Here is a 27,521-nt window from a genome sequence, read left to right as displayed (position 1 = left end):
CCTACAATAGTCCATCTTGATGATATCTACCTTGCTACGTAGGTCAATCTGAACATCCTCCATGCATTGAACATGGGTGAATGCCCTTTTTATCTTGGAATGCATACCCCTGTAGTCAAAGTCAGATCTAGACTTGAACTTCTCAGGGTGATGAGTTGAAGTTCGTATTCCATGGCTTTCACCTTATACACTAAGGTAAGTGCATATTGGCCAATCTGGAGAGGTTTGGTTGTGGCAATGCCAAATCCCGACCCATGTTGGTAGGTTTGATATGACTGTACTTCCATAAGTTGTATTGCCATTTCCATGAGAATCATTGAATCAGTAGGATACCTTGGCAGAGTGTATGGTTCTCCTTCAAAGTAACCAACTCTCAAGGTGATAAGTTGAAGTTCGGATTCCATTGCTTTCACCTTATACACTAAGGTAAGTGCATATTGGCCAATCTAGAGAGGTTTGGTAGTAGTAATGCCGAATCCCGACCTATGTTGGCTGGTTTGATATGACTATACTTTCATCAGTTGTTTTGCCATTTCCATGAGAAATATCCTATCAGTAGGATATCTCGACAAAGTGTATGGTTCTCCTTCAAAGTAACCAACTCTCAAGTGAAAGTCAGAAATAATAGAAAAATACACCCGTATTGATTTACTTTCTCCCATGCCTCATCTAATATTCTTTTTGTCGCCAGCTCCTCGTTGAAAAGGCACTTGAAATGCCCGAGAAATGCATCCTATGCCCTTCTATAGTGATGCTTGCTTGTGTTAGCGTGAGCGTGAGCTGATCATAGTAATTCCAGATGGGAACCAAGACCAATCTCCCTTGGTAGATATTCCCAAGAATGTTCCCATAGTTGCAGCGATACAATGATGTACAACAATGTATGAATTCATGTAGAATGAGGATGACGTCCCCACATGAATCAACTGTTCACACAATGTTGTGCTTATGATTTCTCCCCAATAGATGAGTTCTCTGTGTCCAAGAATCTCATAGATGAACTTAAACATCCAGATCTCAAAGTGATTGGATTCTTTGAGACCACAAATCCTACATGTAACAACCACTTTTCAGGGGTCTTAACTAACAACTAGCATATCAAAGAATTACAGTTATTACTTCATATTCATAGGAAGACAGTTATATTAGTTATGTTCATGGAATTAGATTAATGGTTGCAATTAGTTAAACAGAAATTTCATAACTAACAATTGAAGATACCATCAATGAATTTAACACGGAATTTAAAATCAACATACCGGAGAATTCAAAACCGAAATCCGCTTAGGGATGCTTCTACAAAACCCAAGTTATTCCATAAATACCGCTTAGGAACAAATAGCTATACCACTTTATCGAAATGACAATACCATCAAATATTACTATATCATTTAGGGCATCAAATACCATTGTATCATTTAGGGCATCAAATACCATTGTATCAATTAGGGCGTCAAGTACCATTGTATCATTTAGGGCATCAAATACCACTGTATCGTTTAGGGCATCAAATACCATTGTATCATTTCGGGCATCAAATACCATAGTATCATTTAGGGCATCAAATACTATTGTATCATTCCCTTTCTTTCTATAGCTAACTATGGCAATGATATACAGTTAAAAGATATGTTCATTTTCATAATTCACATAAAGGAAAGACAGAAATATCAATCCATCAGATAACTTATTTCTTGCATATAGATATACTTCATGCTCAGTAGGAAGATCAACTGATCTAACTGGTTACCAATTAAATCGACGAGAAAAATTGCTTTCGTCAAAGGAATTAACTAGTTCAATGACATAACCCAATCTATCATATCTTCTACTTGCAAAAACATCATAAAAGTAAAACACGTGTTACCAACAAATGTTTGAATGCATAACTCATCTTTGTCTGGTGCATGTCTTGGCATCTTTGGAGAGGGGAAACATTGTCAGGGGCTTAACCTCCCAACTACGAACCCTCAAAATATCCCCACAAATCTCATTTGAGAAAGGCCCTCCCTACCCGGAATAGACATGAAACACCTTGTCCAACCACCGAGCATTCTGGTTCTTAATTCCACCACTTCACTTGACAACAAGGTACATATTAGACAAACATGAGCTTATTGGGAAGTTCTTTAAGTTCGAGTGATTAAATTATCATAACAAATCTGATTTATGTTCCTTTTTTTTGCAAAACTTCCTTTACCTCTTTACCCTCTTTCTTGGCCATCCAACTAGGGTGAGTCCTTGGTGTTTGTTCATTAATGAAATTCTTCCACTAACAGTTCATTTGCTGAACCTCAATAGATGTAAAGATGATAATTTATTACTGGCATGAAGTCATCCTTATGACTCCAAGACTTCTCTCTTAGAAAAATTAGAAGATTATATTTCAGAAATAAAGGACAAGCTGATTCAAGAATGAGAATATATTCATTGCATATTCATCCTATTTCAGATTCGAACAGGTCAGATTACATGGTAAGCTTGATCGAATTAACTATTTATTATTCATCTTTTTATTTCACAGTCATGCATTGAGGAAATAACATTGGCAAACTTAAAACCAACTTGCATCTAGATTTCGGATGCAATGTATACCAGATAAAAGAATAGAAGTTATCCACATAACCTGATCAATGATGTAATGAATTCGGTTAAATCTCGACTGGCCAACTCACAATGATTTGGTTTGCCAAAATGGATGTTTGATACAAAGTCCCTCGTCAAAAGAAACAACAAACTCAGTTTCACTTTCAATATCGGGGTCGTATAGGAGTAAGAACACGAAAAAATAAGGAAAAAGTGAAGGAGAGCAGTATCGATGATAAGCTGAAAGGAATGTAGTCGAAAATATGTCTATGCAAGAGAAGGCTTGAACTGAAGCCGCGGCTCAAGATGGCAGTTATAAACAAGAACATCAGCTTCTTGGTTCACCAATTCCAAGAGAAAGAAATACCACCAAGTGTACTCATTGTCCCTCATAGAGACTTATAATTTAAAAACAGAATTCGAAAAACTCCTTAATAAAAAAAGGAATTTATAATTTTCTATATATATATATGAATATATATATTATTTTCTAATGATGTCATCATACTATTATTGTGTCCAAGGTTGTGCTTATTAAAATACGTATATCTATATACATGGGTAATTTGGAGAATTATGATTTATCTTAACCTCATATCCTCTCGATATATATATGCATGTATATATTTATACATATGTTAATAGAGCCGAGCTTGGAGATTTAATATCATGGTGGCATCATACCTTTATACATATATGCGTATATATATAATGATAAAGACACCATTATAGAACAACAAAGGTAATGGTTCTAAATATGAATTTTGATAATGATAGCTATATGTTTTATATGTTTGACCAAGTAGCTCATGGTACTGTCCAACGTACAGTCTTGCTTGCCTAGTTGTTTACTCTTAGCCATGGTGATTCAAGGTTCATACCTATTTGCCCAGTGATGGTGGTGCCCCTGTGCCCAATTCTTTTATAACAATGCTTCCACCCCTTTGACGTGTTCCCTACAAGGAAATTCTCCACAGTTAAATCATATTACCATAACAAGTTATTAATCATAAACGATCATAACGGCTGACCGCCTTTTCAATTCCCATGAATTCATGATAAATAATCAACATCCCAAAATAGCTTTAAAACATCCTAGCATTTCATCTTCATATGAAATTATAACGATTAACCATCTTACCATTTCACATGATTGTAACAAATTTTAACTGTCAACTGACTTCACATGAAACCTCAACGGCTGTATGAACATTTTAAATTGGGTCAAAAATTGGGATGTAAAACTACATAGAAGAGTTACCAAATCGTTGACCTCTTGAGAGAAGTCAAATCAGTGTATTGTCCTTGGCCATCTGGAGAAGTTTGATCTTTTATTGATCAGCCATTTCTTATTTGCATGCCTTAGATAATCCATCTTGTTTTGATTCCAAAGCTACGAGGATATTTCCTTGGATAGATCCACACATTTTGGAGTTGCAGGAACCTTGAAAATTTGTTCAATCACATCCAGATCCAGCCTGAAAAGTACCTTACCATCTGCATCCTTAACCTTTTTTGACTTGATGCTAAAATGATTTGGACATTTCCAAACAAACTCTAGTTCGAGGGCTGCCATAGGAAAGGTGGATCCCAGATGAATGTGACTTCTCTTGATACACTAAATATCATGGCTAGAAGATGTTTGAACCCTCTGCAAGAAATTGGTTATATCTACATGAACAAGCTCTATACCTGAGAGTTGATCAAAGGTAGATGCAACGTGTGATGGAGTTGCGTGGGCTAGCTCCTTATCATTTTGATACTTCATTTTTCCTTTAGCATTTGTAACAAAGATAAAGATTTCAAACTTATTTAATAACTCAACGCAAAAAACTAGGGTTGCATTTGAACAAATAGATAACAAAGGGCCAAATAATGCAACAATTTAGCAAAACAAGCAACAAATGCAAGCGAAATTGAATCCTCACACTCACTTGGAGAGCAATGAGCAAAATTGGGAAGAAAGAGAAGTTAGGATGAACTTGTCTTCTCCAAAATTGGGTTCTCCAATTGTATTTGCATGTGGTAAACAAATATCTTTGAAAAATGAAAAGTTTAGCTTCAAATTGTGGTTGCAAGATGCAAATGCGTGTGTAAGGTATTGCCAATGTGATAGCAAATGTCTTCCTAAGTGCAGATCACACTTATGGGAATGATTTCCATGTTTGAAAATGCGTCTACAAGGCAAATCGTGGTCTCCAAGGGCACATGCATGTGCATGTATTTGGGCAAATGTGATTGCAAATCCCTTTCCCTCCAACGTTTCATGCGAAATCGAGTTTAGAAGGCCCTAAGACATGAGCATTTTGCCTTTGACAAGGCAAATCGTGGTCTTGGAGCTTCGTACCATTTAATGCCTCTTTGCATAAAGGCAATTGGGGTCTCCAACTCCAAACGCATGAAGGAAATGCAAGGCAAGTACAAGCTTTTTGTATTGCAACCCAAATCGCACTCCTAAAAGGCATTTACATGTGACATTTTTATGGAAATGCATGCCTTCAATGTAAATCGGGTTCTCCAAGCCTCTTAGCATCTTTTAAAATGTGCATTTGTATCGCTCAAGTCCAAACGTTTTCCCTTGGAGAGCAAAAATGGACTCTTGGAGACCAAACGCATGTCATGTATTTGCATGCAAAGTAAAAAGGGGTTCCAAAAATGCATTTACATGCAGCATTTTGAATGCAAGAGGAAAATCGCAATCTCCAAGGGCATTTGCACATTTTAAATATGCAAAGGAAAGACGTGTTTGGACGTCTTTGGACTCCAAGAGGAAAAACATGATCTCCAACTAGCATTGCATGTGTATCACACCAAAATCATACCCTCCAAGGGCAAATGCATGTTTTAAATGGTCAACATACATGCATGTTAGTCATATTGCAAGAAAAATCAGGGTCTTGAGAGGCTTTAGCATGTCATACAATTGAACTTAGAAGGAAACCTCAATCTCTAAATGTCATTCAATGTTTTAAATATGCAATGCATTTACATACATATGCATATCTAAGCCAAAATTGGGTTCTCTAGATGCAATTACATGTATTTGTTTTCAAAATAACATGCAATAGAGTTGCATCACTTAAGGTTCCTATTTAGCACATCTCTAATTGATTATTGATCAAAAATCACTTAAATGGGTCAAATACAATATTTAAACTATATAGATTACATATTATGTGTAAATATATTCAAAAAGCAATATTTCACTTAAATGTTTTAAAATGAAACATTATAGTAAATCTCAACATTAAATTAGACTATATAGTGCATAAAGTCACTTAAGTGAAAAATTCATAAGCAACTCAACATTAAATTATAACATAAACTCACTATATTGACTTAAATCACTTAAGTGATGAATCAAAAGTGATAAAGTAACTTAAAAACATATCATAGAGTCTTTCAAAAAGTGCAACTCAACATTAGAATATAAGGTCAATATTTTAAATATGCAATTGAACTTGGAAAACCCACTTTTTAGGTGCTTAAACCTTGATATCTTTTGACTGATAACTCTGATTAAGCCCCAAGAGATATCTAATCGCAGGGAAATTCGAAAGTAAGAGATTGAAGGAAACGTAAAGACTAAAACAATATAAACCAAAACTCAAAAATGCAAAAGGGACTTTAAGGCTTCAAAAATCAAGTATAGGCTAATGAACTAGAAAAAAAAAAAAGACTTGACGATAGCCTTCAGTAAAAGGATTCATTATATGGATTTGAAACGATTAGTCGATCAATCTTGGCCAATCAAATAATAAATTATCTTAGAGAAACGCAAAACTCTATTGGAAATTTTTTGTACTATTACCTACATTTTGTAGTAACAAAATGCAAGACAACAAGTTGCAGATCAGTCAACTCATGCTTATTGGATATGTTATCTTGAAAGATCTTTCACTTTTGTCAGAGCATTTGAATAGTGGGTCTACCTGTTCTTATTAGCCTTTAACAGGGTTAGAACCTTCTAGCAAGGGTTCAAGGTCTTCTAACAGGGATTTGTCCTCTAATAGGGTTTGTTGTACTAAATAAATTGTATTTGACTCATAACAGGCTCACATCTTTTCACAAGGAATTTATATATTAGTACACTATCTTCAGCGTTCAATCCCACCCGGGGTTTTCCCTCTGCTCAAGGGTTTCCGAGTCAACAAAATCATTGTGTTATGGTGTATAGTTTCTTATTGTTGTGTGTCATTGTTATAATTGTTGGTGATCAGTTTTATAAGGTTCAATTTAATTATATTTGCTCACAATTGATTCACCCGCCACCCCCCCCCCCCACCAATTGTGTGTGGACTTTAACTTCTTGACAAAAACAACACATGAAGTAGCCCCAAGAATGTTTAACTCCTAGTGATGCACATCCATCTAGGTCTCCTTAGGCGTGTCATACACATAATAATAAATAAAACATCATAAACATTATGCAAGGTGTGCAACACTCCTAGTGATGTACATCCATGTAGATCTCCTTAGGCATGTCATTTACATAATAATATATAAAACATTATAAACATTATGCAAGGTATACAACACATTATCCCAACATTCTCGTACTTGTATAAATTGCATAAGGGTCAATCAATGGTATACATCATCATTGCCATACATGTGCTCCATCAAGATATTTGCAATACAACCAAAGTGGCCACCATCTCAAGCGAGATCTCCTCTCATCCTCCCACATGCCTCCTATGGAAGAAAAGGAACAAACCAAGGTGAAGATGCACCAATCCAAGAACACAAACATCAAGTCCAATGTAATAACGATAGCTCTAAGCTACTATTATAAATCAAAAAACCCACATAATTGTAAATGATATCCACAACACAGCCAATATCCAACCATCCATACCTCCTAGGTATAAACAACATCAATGAACTCATGCGAACCACATATCGACTCATAAACTACAATCAAACTCCCTATATCAAACCTATCAATGAAGAACATACATACCCTAGAACTCTCACCACATGGTTCATGTCAAATCTGAAAACAAGTTCAAGGCATATCAAGTCTACCAATTAAGGCTCATATCAAGGTGCGATAAGCAATCAAAACAATGTGGTACCAAATATAATCACAGTGATCCACACATGCAACCCAAATAATTGTACTCTCTCACAATATGTTAGAATCCTATCAAACCATATGATCATGTATCTCATGGAAGAAGCCATAGTATAAAGAGAGAAAGTCCTTCTACCAACACCTCAAAGAGAAACATTGTGTCAAGTAGGATGTCCTCCAAAACACATGAAATGAAAAGCTATAACAACACCCAAACTCATTCAATCTCTTAGATAAAATAGATATATGTATCATGTGTACCGTCAACATGGATATAAGCCTCTCATAACCAAGAAGAGACTCGTCGTGACAATTTTGATTAAAGGAAATCAGCCCAATAAATCATCTCCTAATATACTAACATCTCACAAACAGAATCCTCTGAACTAACCATCTATCAATAGCTCAAGATCCATATCTATGAAAGATGAGCACATATATAATGCATCTGAAAGGAACAATGGTCAATACCTCTCAAATAGTAAACCGCCAAGTAGACCAAGACTAGGAATGAGAATTAGAATCCAAGATATCCAAGTATCATCCAAGAAAAATCTCCTCTCAAGTCCATATCAAGTGAAAGCTCTTCAATCTTCTCACTGAAACCACCAACCATGTCAACGTAAGTCTCAAATTATAAAAGAAAACCAACATCACCTAAGTCTCCATGTATCCAGGAGCACTTGTACTTCATCAATCTATGGAAAACTCCAAATCCAACATAGAGCCATCATGAAGTAATCAAACAAATGATCATGAATTGAATACAAAGAGAGTCGGGCAAGATGAATGTCACATATCCAACCAAGGAATTAGGAACATAAATATGACATCATGATCTAACCATCTCCAAGGTGATCACATACACCAAGTGAAAGGATCATGATCTCAAGAGCAATGTATCATGCGAAAAGTCTAAACTCGTAATCAAAAGTAAACCATGACATAATATCAAATATTCTCTAAACTAAACATCACTTATTGATGAAGCATAAACAACACTTCAACCAAAGACTACATGAATTCTCCTTGGCTCCAAAATGTCAACATCCCCAATGTCATAAAGATAACCATCACCTACTAGTGAACTTGCAAATGTGAAAGACTATATTGTAGCAATAGGATCTAAGAGATCCTCCAAACATCTACGACACTAAAGAAGATCAGCCAACATCAAATAATGAATCCACAATAAATGCCAACAACTCCTAAACAATGATACCGGATCACACATGGCATTGTTATAATTATTTCAAAAATGAAGATCATCCATGACTACACACACACACACAATTGAAATGTCAGTAGTCATCAAGTGAAACCAAGATATCCAAGCCAAGAAGATACAACCACCAACAAACCATAAGGAATCTACATACACTACCAATGCATCACTGTCAAAAGCCCCCACTAAAATGTGTAACTATAATGTCCCCATTTTTTCAAGCTCTTGGGATTAGCCTATCATGTGACTCTCGTAGGCTAATGAGGATGGACAGAAGGTCTCTTTCAGTGGGCATCTACTTCAGGATTCAATATCCTATGGTTTGGCTTTCGTTTGGCGTCATTCAGACTTCATTTGCTATAGTTTTGCCATGTTTGCTATTTATAGTAAGTCTTATATTGATCGATAAGGACCCTTTCTATTTTTGGAAAGTGCATTTGGTCACATGGGGAAATAATAGGTGTGACTCCTATTTTAGACAGCATATTAAAAGGATAAGTATTTTGGGAGTTATTATTATTTTGGTGGCCAAATTATTATTAAATTATTAAATGGCTTATTATAAAGTTAGAATTTAACTTTATAATTTCACTTAAGTTGAGGGTTGAGTCATCATGGGAAGGGGCCATTTATTTAATTAATTCATAGAAGCCTAAGCCAAGGTATTAATTTAAAGTATTGGAGTAAATGAATTATTAAAAAGAAAAGTATATCTTTTTGTCCCACATTGGTAAGAATTGTGTTTGAGCTCTCACAAGAAAGAATAAAAAGGGACTCAAGAGCTCATTCTACGATATCCATTGGTCATTTGATGAAAATTTATTAAGTTTCGTGGCTGTGAGAAATGGCTAGGGTTTGAGGACTGATTCCTCTCTTGGTAATTTGAATCATCACTGATTGATGATTAATTTTGCAAACTGAATTCTCAGAATACTATTCTAATTCTATGGATGCAAATTTGGTGCTGTTGTATACCAAATTTGAAGAGAACTATTAAATTGCTGCTATTACAGAGGCTGCAATATAATTCTGAAAATTGGTGAAGACTCAAGGCGCCACCAAGCTACAGGTTCCTTTGGATATTTCATGCAATTTTTCATATCATTTAGATGCATATTAGAAGGTATGGCTGTAGGTGAAAGTTTGTATCAGATTTAAGCATTATTCTTGCAGATGTAAGCCAAGAGTCTCGGCATCTTTTCATTGTCATCATTATAGGATAGCATTTCAAATTAAGTATCATCCTTTGGGAGTTATATATTATTTTAATGATCATCTGAATATTGTACGAGGATGTATGCCAATTGTATGACGAAAAGTCACTTGGCTGTAGGTTCTCTTTTTGGCATAAATAATGTTATAATTTTGCATACCAAGTGTTTGTATTAATGCCATTTGGCTGTAAGTGCATTAATGCCATCTTAGGTTGCATCCAAAGTGTTTGTCATAATTACTACTTGCTGTAGCTGCATATTGCAAGTAGTTTCAGTCACATATATGCATTGAATATTGTCAAAATATGTTGCACATTCATGTTGTGTCATTGTTTAGTCAATTCCGAGTTTTCCTGCAAGCATTCTCATTGATGCTAATTGAAAAAAAAGTCATTAAAGCAAACTGAAATGTTATATCAGTCATATGACCCTTGTATGTGAAGTGTTTGACAAAATTTCCAAGGCCAAAAATCAAAAGTTTTCAATCAGGTTTGAGCAGGGTCATTACAGTAACCAATGAAATGCAGCCAAGCTACTATAACAACATGATAAGCCACATGCTACAAGGCCCAACCAACTGCCCAAGTACTTTAATCATCAATTCTCTCATCTCAAAGAAAACATAACAATGCACAAATGACCACTGTTGAGGCCAACTGATAAAGTTTGCATTAGCACTGAATGAATCAAGTGATACAAACAATCCACAACTAATTTAGTTATGCAACATATAAATAAAGACTACCTAAAACATTGCACAACTCCTAGATCGCATATACGGAAACATACAAACTCATCATCACATTAGTGACCTGCAAATTGAAACATCAAAGAGAATAATCATGTGGACCACATGACTCAAACACCAAGTCAAACTCTAAAATGATTTGCCAAACACGTCTACAAATGAGTACCATAGTCAAAGAACCAAGCAAGCATCAAGGAGATAAGAACAACCTCCTCACATCAAACCAAAACACCACCAATCCACCATAAACATAATCAAGCCATGTCAATGCAAACAAGTGTATCTATATAACCATGACACCATAATCAACACCAATGTTGCACCTGCACTCAACTATCACCTGCAGAACACTCCAAATCTCAAACCATGTTCATGTCCTCAAACCAAAGCCAACATGTGTACATGTCACCATCAAAGTCAGACTCTTAAAAACAACTATAAACTTATACTACAAAGCACTAAATCTGATAATTAGTTATAGAATCACAAATATCTCATTAAAACATGTACTCCATCAAGTTTTTGCGACAACTCATCTAGATGCTGACACAATCACACCATGAATCGTAGGCACCTACAAGTATTCAAACAAGTACACAACTCTCCGTACTCATCAAACTGAGAAAATAATTACACTAGTATGTAGTACACTAAACATGATCTCTAATGCCTATTTGTAATTAAAAATTTAATTCTACATGAAAAAGTTATGTCCAAAACTATGAAAAAGAGAACATGTAACTTTCAAGCCCCATAAAACAATCAAAATGGCAAAATCAAGGAACTAAACTTGTACCATTGCATAGTGCTCCAAACCAAATTTTCAATTAGTATAATAAGTTGAAAATCCAACAACCTAGCTGAAAGTTATATCCAATTGAAAAAAAAAAAAAAATTGACCATGCAAACAATTCCAGAGCAGATCCCACTCCAAAAAATTAAAAATCCATTTATTCTTTCAAATAAATCCAAAAAAAACGCACGGAGCCAACTACTTTCTAAGTCTAATTTAATTTCTCATAATAAATATTGGCAGTGGTGTTAATACAATTTTAAATTTTAAAAACTAAAAATGTCACATTGAATCTTGATGAAGTTTATTTGTAAGATTTAGATACAACAAAAGTCTACACCTTAAAAAACAGGCAGATGAAAAACTTTAAAGTTTTTTCTTTGCATGGCAAGTGGGGTTAGGTGAAACAAATGGGCCAACAATACCAAGGACATAGACAGGTATAGGTTTACAGACCCGTGATCCCCTTTAGTATTTTTGTTTTATTTCAACCTTTAGGCCCTTTTATAAGGTGTGACTCCCATGAATTTATTTTCTATTTTGCATGAGAAATTTCATGTCGACTGCTATAAAAAAACTTTTTATTTTATCTATACTGAAAATTTGATAGTCGTATGGTTGTGTATGTTATAACACATGAGAGGTCATATTGTAAGTGCAGTTACGATGGAGGTTATAAAGTGCACTGAAAGAAGGCACCTTTGACCAGCTAAATATAGTCAGCGTAACGAATATTGTAAGGTGGGGCGAGCTCATGATCTTGCAAGATTGTCTCGACATTTTTAGGGGTATCTGGCCTCCAAATGGGGTGTTTGATCAGAATAGTTTGATTAATATTTTGGAAGCCATGATTAGCAGGCAAGAGCCACATTGTGTGATTGACACAAGTTGAAGCACAGTTTAAAGCAACAGGCTGACTGAGGGTGCATGTTGTTGGACTAGCACAAGAGTGAAGAGATGTATCAATTAATGAATATCTTTATATTGTAAACAGTATTTTGTTAATATATTGAGTGGTGCTATGTTTCTTGCTGAACCTTTTCCTGAAAGGGTTTGCCACAGCATATCTGGTGTTATCTTTGTGAATGCCATTGTTAATTTGAAATTTTTCTGTCACATGTTGAATTCCATTAACATAACTCTTCTCATAATATTATTAAATTGTTGGTATTTCCTTCCTTTCACGGCTATCTATACACAAAAAAACATTGAGATATATATCAAAATGATCTTTCACAATCTACTAAATAGATTTTTCATCATCTCTCATATAAATATACACCTTGAAAACCACAGCCAATATATTTGTATCTGTGACCTTGAAAATTTCATTGCTGAAAAACAAACAATGTTAAGCATTGCAAAACATAAATCATGACGCTATATCTCAGATTATTGGAATTATTACAGAATTCAAAATTTTGTCATGAATAAAGGAAAGAATGAAGGTTAGCAAATACATGGTTGACAAAAGCTCACCAGAATTCTTCATACTGCAAGCTATCAAGTTGTGCTCTATCATCTTCAGAACTTAAATCCAATGTGACCTAAAGAAAAAAGGGCACAACTCCATTTCAATTTTCTCTCCTCACTTATGGCAATGAATCATATCATACCTTTCCTATTAAAATAAAGAAAATGTGAACCATCAAACATGCGGTCATTGCCATGGCATAAAGATATATGTTACTAAATAGCAGACAAAATATAATGTCCACAAAAAGGTATTTATATTAACTTTTGAATAATAATTAATCCTAACAAAGAACATTGGGTGCTTAGCATAATCAGATTTATGAGAAACTTCAGGCTTACTGATTCCAAAATGCTTATTGAAGGGGGTTTTCTGAGTAAACTTCATAGAAAATATATTGGATCCATCAAGATGAATGTAACATTAATAAACTTGTACATTGAAGCTTTGTTCATAAATAGTGTCAACTACATCATGAGATGAGGCTCCACTACAAGCACAAAAATTCACCACACGTGTTAATGGATATGATAGAATTTAATAGTCTATGAAACATTAACTGTTTTCAAAAACTATCCTAAAAATCAAGATGACGAGCTCTGAAAAGTCCATAGTTCACATCCTTTTGCCTTGTTTATGTTATTGCAATGCTTCTCAATCTCTTTAGCTACTCTTGGTTTTGATAAAATGTTTTTTTTTACCGAAAAAATTACTTTAACTATGTGTGTAAACTTGAAGTGCATATACAAGTGTAGCACGTGAACGTCCCCCACCAAAATCCCCATGTTTTCATGACAAGAACATGTTCAAGATGAGGGGAATTGGAGGAGATTTCACCCCACTACTTACATCATTGTTCTCAAGATGTCTCCCTCAGAACAGGAACATTTCCAGGAAGTCCTACTTTTAGGGATTTCTAGATGATGTTAGTAGTCAAGACGTCCCTTGGACATCTAGGGAGCTCCTAGGAGTCCCCAGAACATCTAAAGGATGCCCAAGTGTCTCCAATGGCCACAATGGATACAAAATATTTTTATAAAAATCAAAAATAAAAACTCGTCTTCATATGAACCAAAATGGCCTAAAACAATAACCAATTAAATTGATATTGAATATTAAACAATGGAGAGGAATACTCCTTAAATAATGTAATGTCCCCACTATTAAGGTTAGTTTGGGACAAGTAATGCCTGCAAAATAAATGTCAAAACTTAAACAATAATAAATCTAACTATACTATTGTACCCTCTATCTTAACCCCAACCTTATAGACATCTCTAGATCATGTTTCCTAACCCTTAGTTATTCTACCATCTTCCCTAGAATGCAACCCTAAAGATTCTTCTTGGACAGGACACCCTCTACCCAAGGTCAATCACATGCATATGTTGACATCATCAAAATATTCCCGCTCATCAATCTCAAGCATGTCGGTGAGATGGAGTTTATATCAATCTCACATACTAACATTATAAGGATGATGACAATCTCAAGCATTTCAGTAAGATGGAGATTACATTAGTCTCTCATACCAACACTATTAGTATTTAAATCAATATTTTATCCATGAAGTATTGGATCTCATTATAAAATCTCTCTCTAGTTTGTTAATAAACATTTCTAAATAATCGTCTATATGATCTTTTAAGAATTTTTATTTATTAAATAATTCTATATAAATACCTATCTTCACATATATAATATCTTTTATTGAAAATGATGTTGAAAGGAATAATTAATAATGAAATATACCTCTATTTACCTTAATATATTCAGTGAATTTTCCTCCTCAATACTTTCTTCCAAGAAATGGATGAATTTATAATGATTAGACCTTATTATGACTTAACTCTTTACTTATTACTTGTCGTATGGGGTGAAGATGTATTTAATATCCCTTTCTTCTTTATTCATCATCCACATAATATTATCCTTGTCCTCCCCTTATCGAATGGAAAAGTAGCAATTTTGGCAATGAGAAAATGGTTATGCTTTTATTATTTTATTGTTTGATGCATCTCCTGTCAACATTAATTCATATGGTTGGTTTAATATATTGTTCGGTGGTGGGGTTATCCCGTTCAATGCCCATGCCTTTCCTTTATTTTATGTCCTTATTTTCTCATGTGGCGCTTACATGGAAAAAAGGAGGGTGTTTTAATCTTTAAACATGTTCCCCCTTTACCTTGCTATGCTCGTCTACTAGTAGTATTTCTTTATAACTATTTTTCATTTCTCCTTTTCATACGTTTTCCAATTTTGCATTCGTGCAACCCCCCTTAAATAGGACGAGCTTTCCCTCTTAGAATAGTCATGTCATTTTGTACTTTAGGAATGTGTAAATGTTTACAAAATGACTTTGTTTATGTTTTAATAATAATTATAGATCCATTGCTTAGTATTGTTAGTATTTAGTTATTATTATTTTAATAACATTTACTTATTTATTTTATGGTTAATTTATTTGTTTATTCAATGTTAATTATTAATGTCTAATATTTGCATATATGTTATAATTATTTAGTAATTATTTAGTCATTCTCTTGTATACAATTACGTAATTATTAGTTCCTGCCATGGGCAGGAATACTTATGCATTCATGTTAGTGCTAATATGACATTAACTTGACCAATCAAATCAAAGAATTGAAAAGCTTATATGCAACTTACAATGTGTATATCTATATTTCATTTTTCCTTATTTTATAAATGACATTTTGTGCTCATTCTATTGGTCCATACTATTTTTGGTAGGGAGAAAAATCAATTTTCCTTAACAAAAATTCACATTTTTTTTCCAACAACGATGATGTCATGCATTAATGATAGCTTTATCTTTTTCACAATTGTGACAAATTGATTAGAGTTTCCATAAAGTAATTATTTTATCTTCCACCTCACTGCCTAAGACATAAATGCATGTCTAATCAACAATAATAACCCAATCATTTTTCTTACCAAAGATTGTAAATATATCAATCTATTATTTTTAACATCTTGTGAGTTTAAGTTTATTTAAAATCTTACTTAAAAACTAATTATCATATCATTTTAAAATATATTTATTTAATTTTTTCTTATTTTATTCTAATTTTAAATTATTTTTTATTCTAAATTATAATTAAATTTATAAATAACAAAAATATGTTTTTAAGAATATAATTATTTGATAAATTTTTATTAAAAATATTTATAAATTTTGTTACAAAAAATAATTTTAATTTAGTTTTTTATTTTTTATATTTTCTATTTTAAATATATTTATTAGTTTTACATTGTCCATTACTTTTGTCAATCGTAAAATGCTAACTTTTTTCACACTATGTTTAACTAGCTATTTTTTCCAATCCTATTTTAATTCTTTTTCGCATTTTAAAATTTGTAAAACTAATATTGTTCTTCAAACTTACTAACTCTTTTGTTGGTTTGGATCAAGTAGTGAACAATTTATTTTTTAAAATTTAATATTTGAATTTATATTGGAAAAGGTAGAAACTAATACTTCATTGATCTAACTCAATTTTATAATTGTTATTTAAATATTTCTTAAAATAACATAAATCCTTAATCTTTTTTATTAAAATTCTCTTCCAACTATCTCTATTTAGTGTCCCTATAATATATCATTCTCTCTCTTTTAAATCTCTTCATATCCTTTGTATCCTTCATTTCTATCTATAAATCTCTATTGTCATTATCTCTCTTTTCAATTTGTCTTCATATATATAAATCTCGATTTTCCTTCTTTTCTAACTATTACGACGAATATATCTCTTTTAACTCTCTCTTCATATATTTTACTCTCTAATTTCCTTCTTTCCTAACTATTGGCAGGAACTTTGACGCAATGTGTCTCTTGTTTTAATTAGAAATATTTGACCATTGTGATTTATATCAAACTATATTATGAGAGGGGATATTACAGTCCTACCCTCCTGAAATTGCTTGTCCTCAAGCAATTACAATTTTGAATTCATATGTTGGATCGTTATTGAACTCCCTTTCAATTTCCAAGTTTGATGTCAAAAACATATTTGAATGTTGAAAGGTGAATTGGTAAGTGTATATTTATCAAATGATATGAACATTTCACCTTAGGATTGGTGAATGTCTAAATGATTCATATTTGATGATTGAATCATATAGAATGATCAATAGTGGGTTGATTGATAAATTTCATAATGTCGAGGTTGGTGAATCACCTCAAATGATTCCAAGCATAATCTGATATCTTCAAAATCAAAAGATCTAGTTTGATTGTTTTTCAATGTTTCAACATCTTTTTGTTGTAGATAACATTCCATTTAATGATCTCTTCAATGATTGTCTCCTATATGAAGGTTGTTTACTTTCAAAGATTGATGTACATTAATATGTATTTAAAATGAAATTATTTTAAGATGTTAATGAATAGTCCTTGATAGTTATCACATTACACTAAAGTCCTTTTGCTTCTTAGATGACCTACTTAAGAGGATGAAAATTCAAATATCGCAAGGTGCTAGACACTTAACTACAAGGAGGCTCCCTCGATGCATGTTCATACCCAACTTGGAATCTTTCCTATCTCGAGAGGATTTACTCCACCTCTCCAAATCGGAAAAAAATCACTTGTATTTATGAACTTATATTCATCATTTGTGTGATCTTGTTTTGCAAGCTTTATTATCACCTATATTCAATAGTTTGATATTCTGTCAATTGAAATATTTATAATTGTATTTTCCCTACAGGATGGCAAGGTCATAGCTCTGATACAAATGTAATCTCCCCACTATTAAAGTTCGTTTCAGAGAAGTAATACCTGCAAAATAAATGTCAAAACTTAAACAATAACAAATGTAACTATACTATTCTACCCTCTATCTTAACCCCCACCTTAAAGACGTCTCTAGATAAGGTTTCCTGACCCTTAGTTATTCTACCATCTTCCTTGGAGCACAACCCTTAAGATTCTTCTTGGATAGGACATCCTCTATCCAAGGCCAATCACATATGCATATGTTGACATCATTAGAATATTCTGGCACACCAATCTCAAGCATGTCGATCAAATGGAGACTATACCAATCCCACATACCAACATTAAAGAGATGATGACAATCTCAAGCATGTCAGTCAAATGGAGATTACATTAATCTCACATACAAAATTATATAAGCTACAAAGATGTGTCAGACAGATGGAGATTATCAATCTCTCATACTAAAACTATTAGTATTTAAATCAATCTTTTATCCATAAGGTATTACATCAGATCTCATTATGTAATGTCCCCATTTTAGCAGTTGACCAAGTGTGTGTGCGTTAGCCTTGTTCTACATGGTCCCGAGGGCTAACGAAGGGTTTAATGGGATCCTGGAGTGTTTTGGCCTAGTCATTTCCAGTTTGGGCCAAAACGAAGTTGATTACTCAGTTTCAGGCATACTTACTATTTTTAGTAAGTCGGCAGGACACAGTGCAGGTCAATTTTGGTGATTGGATTCGATACTCCTCGGTGAGAGCTTTTCGATGAGTTATCACTCGCATTATTCGGAGTCCGATTGCTAATACATTTTAATGCCTGAAGTTTTATTAAAGTAACGTCTAATTTAATGGTAAAATATTAAAGTGTTACTTTAATATTTATTTTATGGTGATGTGTACCCAAGGGAGACATAAGGGGTATTTTAATATATGTTTTATATATTACACATCTTTTATCCCACATTGCCCATATGAGTTGAGCAGACCCTTGGAAATAGAATAAAAGGAAGCATTTGTGGCTTCATTAGGCAGGTTGAATATGAGAAGAAATTGGTGTGTGAGTTGCAGCTCCGTTCTTGGCATTTGAGGACGTCTATCCTCTCTTGTAACATTCTAGACGTCATTCCCTTGGGGTTTGGCCTTTGGAATTCTTTGTTATTGACTTCATTATCAGGCAGTTTAGTTGCATTTCCGGCTACAGGCAGATTTGGTATTTTGCTCATATCTTCTTCACTACTTGTCCGACGCTTATGCCACTTTGAGGGAATGGTATTACGAAGGTAGTGGACTGATTGAAGGACAAAGTATTGTAGCAGCAAGTTCGAAAGCATGGGCTGGAGTATTATGTCAATACTGCTGAAATAATTAGTGAGTTGTTAAATCTGCCATGTATTTGGTTTTATGAATTCTGAAAATAACATTTTATTAGCAGCAGTTCATTTCCACTTTGCATATTATTGTAGTTTCTTTCTTGTTTATGTTATATGATACCAATTCCATGCACAAAACACAACAAACAAATAAACGTTTGATTTCCGGAGTTATAAGGGGTTTAAAACATTAAACGGAGAAATAAGAGGTTGCATGCAAACTGTTTGACAAAATTCCTTTCAGCAAATTGGTTTAGTTTTTTGGGACATCCAGGGGTGCCCATTACAGTGGTATCAGAGCTATAAGTCCTGCCATCCTGTGGAGGTCTTATAGGGAATTTGGAACAGCCGGATAGAGGAAAAAAGTGTTTGACGAAATATCAAAACACTAAAATCAGAAATAAATAAAAAACACAGGGTAAGCATTTATGTTTGAGCATGCAACAGGGGTCTTATAATTTCCATGATACCAAAGCAAGACAAAATAGGATTTCAGACTTGCAAAGCAAACAGTCTAGTACATCCGTGCAGGTGGACATTGAATCCAACCATACAGACACAGAGGAGATATTCTTTGATCAGGACAATAATATGGGTGATCGAGATGACAGGAATACAAGATTAGGCGGAGCCAGAAATGCTGGTCCAGATCAGGGGGAGGTACTATTCAGACAGTTACTGGATACATTAGAGCAGGGGCAGCGTATGCAGCAGGAGCAGAATAGGCAAATGGACATGATGTTGCAGCTCATGGCTACACAGATGGGTGTCAATATTAATCCAGGTGATGCCAACAACAGAAACAATAACGACGAGGGAAACAATAACAACGGGGGAAACAATAACCATGGAGGCCAAGGCAACAACAATGGTCCTGAGAATAACATTAATGGTAATAATTGACACGGCAACAATGGGAATGAGGCTGATAACTTTAGACACGTTGCACGCCCAGCGCGGACTGCGAGCTCGAGACCTCTTCTACCCACTTTCCCACCCAGAGATCCGGTTCAACCAGTAAACGAACTGCAGATTACCGAGTTACAGGATCAGTTCAGGAGGGACTGGGAGGCTAGTGGACCGGAGTTTCAGGCGGATATTTCTCTTAGAGATTATATGGACTTGAGGATGAGACACATGCCTAAAGCAGGAGGGAGGAATCAAAACTTTGAGCTGAGGAAGAAAGTTGAAAAACTTTCTTTACCTTATTATGATGCTTCAGGGAAGATGACTGCACGAGCTTGGGTGCAGAAGGTAGATACATACTTGCAACTAAATCCTATGCTTGAGGAGGAGGCTATCAAGTATGCGGCTATGCACTTGGATGGCGTTACACATGAATGGTGGCATCATGGCATGGTGACTTTGGAGCATAATCAGATTACATCCTATGAGGAATTCACCAAAACATTGATTTGGAGATTTGACACTAAAGGTCTCGAGTTACATTTCAAGGAGCTAGCACAGTTAAAACAGTCAGGTTTTGTGGATGCTTACATTGCCGAGTTTCAGCGCTTGTCTGTACTTGTTACTGATATCTCTCCTAGGAGATTGGTGGTGTTATTTTGTGATGGTCTTGCTGATCCATTACGAGGTTGGGTGAAGGGACATGATCCACTCACCTTAGCTGAAGCAACTAAAAAGGCACAAGATTTAGCCCCTTCGGTATACAAAGGAAAAAACCATTCAACAGATTCTTCCTACCGCAAGGACAAAGACAAAAAACCGTTTCAGAAAGAGTATAGCAAACCCAAAGAAGGATCAAAAGGACTAGACAATGAAACCTTAAATGAACTTCGAAAGAAGAAGCTGTGCTTCCATTGTAGAGAGTCTTGGGACTTATCTCATAAATGTTCTCTCAAGGCTAAGGCAAATCAAATGGAGTATTTTTCAGCAGAAGAGTCAGAGTCAGAAGGGGAGGATCAGCATTCCGATTCAGATGAGGGTAACACTATAGATGAGAGCAACATTCCTAAGGATGATAGATCGTTGGCACGCTTGACAGGGGCCCAAAAGGCAATCACATTTAAGGTCAGGGGTACCATCCAGGGGCAGAAAGTGATATCTCTTATTGACACTGGGGCTACACATAACTTCATAGATGCACAGTTGGTAGCCAAAAGAGGGTTACAGACAGAGGAGCATGATGGGTTTAGAGTCATGGTGGCTAACGGTGATAAGTTATTATGCACTCGGAAGATATCTAATCTTCGCATCAGGTTTGGAGATGGCTACGAGTTGGAGGATGAGTTCTATGTTGTGGACATGGGAGATTATGATGTCATCCTCGGCATGACATGGATGGCTTCACTAGTTGAGTTCACACTCAATCTAGCGAAATTGGAGATGAGATTCCAGCATGAGGGCAGAACTGTGGTACTTAGAGGACTTTCAGATGGAGGTTGCAGAGTAGTGTCCTTGAGGAGAATGCAGAGACTTTTTCGTCATGATGACATAGAGTGGGCGGCAAAATGCTACATTATGCCAACTTCACCAGAGCCACAAGAAAAGAGTCATCCACCAGATATCCAGAAGATACTTGATAGACACGCTAAAGTATTTAGCGATATTCCTCATGGGGTTCCTCCTGACAGAGGATGGAACATGTTATTGAGCTCGAGGAGGGAGCCAAACCAGTTATGATTACTCCCTATCGTCATCCTAAGAAACACAAGGATGAGATAGAGAAGACGATTAAGGATTTGTTGGAGATGGGGCATATCAGGCCCAGTAAGAGCCCCTTTGCTTCAGCAGTAGTATTGGTAAAGAAGAAGGATGGGACGATGCGCATGTGCATCGATTACAGGGCACTGAATAAGAAAACAATTAAAAACAGGTATCCCATTCCTAGGATTGATGAGCTGATTGATGAGTTGCATGGGGCATGCTTCTTCACCAAAATTGATTTGCGATCCGGATACCATCAGATCAGGATGAGAGCAAAGGACATTGAGAAAACAGCCTTCCGATGTCACTATGGCCACTTTGAGTTCATGGTTATGCCATTTGGTCTAACCAATGCACCTGCTACATTTCAAAGTTGTATGAACCAGGTATTCAGGAAGCAGCTGAGGAGATTTGTCTTGATCTTCTTTGATGACATCTTGGTCTTCAGTAAGACCTAGGAGGAGCACTTACATCATCTGGAGGAGGTGTTATCTATTCTGGAGAGAGAGTCATTGTATGCCAAGGAATCTAAATGTGAGTTTGGCATGACTGAGCTCCTTTACCTTGGGCATATCATTAGTGCAGATGGCGTTCGGGTTGATCCCGAAAAGATTAGAGCTATTGTAGAGTGGCCTACTCCCACAAACCTTACACAGCTTAAGGGATTCTTTGGTTTATGTGGTTTTTATAGGAGGTTTGTTAAGGGATTCTCACAGATTGCTACACCCTTGACAGATCTTACCAGGAAAGGAGCCTTCGTGTGGACAGGGGCAGCACAGAGGTGTTTTGAGCATTTCAAGCAGTTAATGTCTTCATGTCCAGTTCTAGCTCTACCGGATTTCACGAAGCCTTTTGAGCTTCGTTGTGATGCATCAGGTGATAGGATTGGAGCAATATTGATGCAGGAGAAGCATCCCATTGCATTCGAGAGTAGGAAGCTCCGGGGAGTTGAGAAAAGTTATTCTATCTATGACCGGGAGATGTTGGCCATAATGCATGCATTGGCCAAATTTCGATCATATTTGGTAGGTGGACGTTTTGTGATCAAGACTGATCACAACAGTATTAAATACTTCATGAGCCAGCGTGATCTTAATGACCGGCAACAAAAATGGGTGACTAAATTGCAGGCTTATGACTTTGACATAGAGTTTGTCAAAGGTAAGAAAAATGTGGTGGTTGATGCCTTATCTCGGAGACCTCACTTATGTGCTCTGGCAGAGATTTCAGGAGATTGGAGAGATCGGATTATAGCAGAGTATGTCGAAGATGCTTGGGCTTCTGGATTGATTTCAGGTACCATACAGGATGATCAATATGAGGTGATAGATGGATTGATCAGAGTTCAGGACAGGGTTTATTTGATTCCATCATCACATTTGAGAGAGGCGATACTAAAGGCATTTCATGATGCACCCACAGCTGGACATCCGAGGGTCTTCAAGACCTACAGGCAGATCCGAGAGCGGTTTTCATGGAAAGGGCTCAAGGATGATGTTCAGAGGTATGTCAGGGAGTGTGTGGTTTGTCAACAGAATAAGGGAGAGCACACATTTCCTGCAGGTTTATTACAGCCCTTGCCCATTCCTGATAAGAAATGGAAAAGTATTTCGATGGACTTCATCACTGGTTTACCACGAGTGCAAGGAAGGGATTGCATCTATGTGGTGGTGGACCGCTTGACGAAGTTTGCTCACTTCTTTGCTATTCCGTCCACTTACCAAGCAGCACAAGTGGCAGATCTTTTCTTTAGAGAGATATTCAGGTTACATGGGCTGCCCAGATTCATTGTCAGCGACCGGGATAGTAAGTTTATGAGTGTTTTTTGGCAAGAGTTGTTTAGGTTGTGTGGTACAGATCTTACACCTAGCACTAGTTATCATCCGCAAACAGATGGGCAAACAGAGATTGTGAATAAATGGGCGGAAGGATATTTGAGGAACTATGTAACTACACAACAAAAGGCTTGGATCAGATGATTGCATATGGGAGAGTATAGTTACATAGTCACGACATCCTAAAAGTGCTCAAAGAGAATATACAACAGGCTCAGAATCAACAGAAATTGTATGCTGATCAGCACCGAATAGAGCGTAGATTCGAGGTAGGGGATATGGTTTACTTGAGGCTACAACCATATAGACAGTCATCGCTCAAAAAGAGCAGAGCTGAAAAGTTGAAACCTAGATTTTATGGTCCCTACAGGGTGATTCGCAAAGTGGGCAAAGTCGCCTATGAGCTTGAGCTTCCAGAGGGCAATAGAGTGCACAATGTGTTTTATGTGTCTAGGCTTAAGAAAGCCATTGGTCAGAGTGTAGTGCCTTTTGCAGATTTACCCCCTTTGGATGAGGAGGGGAAGCTTGTGTTAGTACCCGAGGCTATTCTGGACACCAGAGAGAGGAAGCTTAAAAACAGGATAGTGAAGGAGTATTTGGTCAGATGGAAAGACCTGCCGGAGGAAGATTCTACATGGGAGAGTGAGCAGGTTATTCAGCAGGCTGGACTGAGATTGCTTGAGGACAAGCAATTTCAAGGGGGGCGGACTGTAATGTCCCCATTTTAGCAGTTGACCAAGTGTGTGTGCGTTAGCCTTGTTCTACATGGTCTCGAGGGCTAATGAAGGGTTTAATGGGATCCTGGAGTGTTTTGGCCTAGTCATTTCCAGTTTGGGCCAAAACGAAGTTGATTACTCAGTTTCAGGCATACTTACTATTTTTAGTAAGTCGGCAGGACACAGTGCAGGTCAATTTTGGTGATTAGATTCGATACTCCTCGGTGAGAGCTTTCCGATGAGCTATCACTCGCATTATTCGGAGTCCGATTGCTAATACATTTTAATGCCTGAAGTTTTATTAAAGTAACGTCTAATTTAATGGTAAAATATTAAAGTGTTACTTTAATATTTATTTTATGGTGATGTGTACCCATGGGAGACATAAGGGGTATTTTAATATATGTTTTATATATTACACATCTTTTATCCCACATTGCCCATATGAGTTGAGCGGACCCTTGGAAATAGAATAAAAGGAAGCATTTGTGGCTTCATTAGGCAGGTTGAATATGAGAAGAAATTGGTGTGTGAGTTGCAGCTCCGTTCTTGGCATTTGAGGACGTCTATCCTCTCTTGTAACATTCTAGACGTCATTCCCTTGGAGTTTGGCCTTTGGAATTCTTTGTTATTGACTTCATTATCAGGCAGTTTAGTTGCATTTCCGGCTACAGGCAGATTTGGTATTTTGCTCATATCTTCTTCACTACTTGTCTGACGCTTATGCCGCTTTGAGGGAATGGTATTACGAAGGTAGTGGACTGATTGAAGGACAAAGTATTGTAGCAGCAAGTTCGAAAGCATGGACTGGAGTATTATGTCAATACTGCTGAAATAATTAGTGAGTTGTTAAATCTGCCATATATTTGGTTTTATGAATTCTGAAAATAACATTTTATTAACAGCAGTTCATTTCCACTTTGCATATTATTGTAGTTTCTTTCTTGTTTATGTTATATGATACCAATTCCATGCACAAAACACAACAAACAAATAAACGTTTGATTTTCGGAGTTATAAGGGGTTTAAAACATTAAACAGAGAAATAAGAGGTTGCATGCAAACTGTTTGACAAAATTCCTTTCAGCAAATTGGTTTAGTTTTTTGGGACATCCAGGGGTGCCCATTACACATTATAAAATATTTCTCTACTTTTTTAATAAACATTCTAAATAATCATCTATATGGTCTTGTAAGAAGATGTATTTATTAAATAGTTCTATATATATAAATACCTATCTTCGCATATATAATATCTTTTATTAAAATGGATGTTGAAGGGAATAATTAATAATGAAATATACCTCTATTTACCTTAATATATTCGGTGAGTTTTCCCCCTCAACACTTTCTTCCAAGAAATGGATGAATTTATAATAATTAGACCTTATTATGACTTATCTCCTTACTTATTTCTTTTCATATGGAGTGAAGATGTATTTAATATCCCTTTCTTCTTTATTTGTCATCCACATAATATTACCCTTGTCTTTCCCTTATCAAATGGAAATGTAGCAATTTTGACAATGGGAAAATGGTTATTATGCTTTTATTATTTTATTGTCCGATGCATCTCCCGCCAACATTAATTCATATGGTTGTTTTAATATATTGTTTGGTGGTGGGGTTATCCCGTTCAATGCCTATGTCTTTCCTTTATTTTATGTCCTTGTTTTCTCACATGATGCTTACATGGAATAAGAAAGGGGGGGTGTTTTTATCTTTAAACATGTTCTCCTTTTACCTTGTTATGCCCGTCCATTAGTCATATTTCCTTATAACTATTTTTTGTTTCTCCTTTTCATATGTTTTCTTTCGATTTTGCATTCGCACAACCCCCCTTAAATAGGATGGGCCTTCCCTTCTAGATTAGTCATGTCATTTTGTAATTTTAGGAATATGTGTGTAAAATGTTTACAAAATGACTTTGTTTATGTTTTAATAATAATTATAGTCATTGCTTAGTATTGGTTAGTATTTAATTATTATTACTTTTATAACATTTACTTATTTATTTTATGGTTAATTTATTTGTTTATTCAATGTTAGTTATTAATGTCTAATATTTGCGTATATCTTATAATTATTTAGTAATTATTTAGTAGTTCTCTTGTATACAATTAGAAATATTTGACCATTGTGATTTATATCAAATTTTATTATGAGACAGGATATCACAAATAAGCAATTACAAGATGTTTACATGATAGAAACCATCCAGAACTAAAACAAAATAGAAGATCACTAATCTAATTAAACAAATAAATAGTTACTAAATATTAACTGACTGGCACAAAAGAAAGTTACTTGCATCACCATTATACTAAATATCACAATATTATTTTAATATCCTCCCTCACATTCTACTAACTACCCTACACAAGACTTAACATTATTTGCAAGCCATTTTGCCAAGATGCCTTCTCTTCAAAATGTTCTGCGACATGAGTTTGCTTATGAGACCCTCCCTGGTTGGACTTTTTGATCAGCCAACCGCTTTCTACAAGACTTTTCCTCATATGACCAAGAACAAGGACAAGTTGAGGGCCTTCCAGCCTGATGTCAGAGAACTATGCATCCCTCCCATTATCCAGCGACACAGAAACTAAGATCGGCTTCAAAAACTTTGAGTTTTGTTGATAAAAAATAGGCAATAAACTTAAGAATAATTTCACCAAAAAATGTCAAAAGAAGTTGCTGCAAAACAAAATCGTGATTTTGTGGAAAATTCATCAAACCATTGACATAATGTTGATACATGATTCTATGTAAAAATCATCAAAAAACCTTCAAGATATTTGAGAAAAAATCATGCAAAACTTGCCATGATTTTTGGAAAAAAAAAGTCATTCAAAACCCGCCATGCAAAAGCCTCTTAGATCATAAATATCACAATTTTGGGAGAAAAAAGTTCAAAAACCTCTACAATCAAAAAAATTAGCAACCCTCACTCACAAGAACAAGAACCCTTGTAGATCTTTTAAATTAAAAAACATTTTGGGGGGGTCATAGAAAAACAAAGAAATCTATAGAAAGCACAATTTTTGTTTAAACAAATACCAAAAGCTAA

The 27,521-nt window shown here is 35.3% G+C and overlaps 1 protein-coding gene across 2 annotated transcripts in view; it reads right to left on the bottom strand.

Annotated features, from left to right (window-relative positions):
- The window catches only part of LOC149556554 (nucleic acid binding / zinc ion binding protein), an 81,609-nt gene that overhangs the window by 39,540 nt on the left and 14,548 nt on the right, over positions 1-27,521 (bottom strand). For both annotated transcript variants that reach the window (XM_089830880.1, XM_089830879.1), the window contains exon 2: positions 13,123-13,190. In XM_089830880.1, coding sequence (XP_089687006.1) covers positions 13,123-13,190 — 68 coding nt within the window. The remainder of the gene's footprint in view (positions 1-13,122; positions 13,191-27,521) is intronic.

The sequence above is a fragment of the Cupressus sempervirens genome, chromosome 5 (genome assembly GCF_028749045.1).
Source record: "Cupressus sempervirens isolate cs-2001-9-10 chromosome 5, ASM2874904v1, whole genome shotgun sequence".
NCBI classification, from domain to species: Eukaryota; Viridiplantae; Streptophyta; class Pinopsida; order Cupressales; family Cupressaceae; genus Cupressus; species Cupressus sempervirens.
The sequence above is the reverse complement of the archived record's forward strand: the minus strand, read 5'-3'. Positions and strand labels throughout refer to the sequence as shown.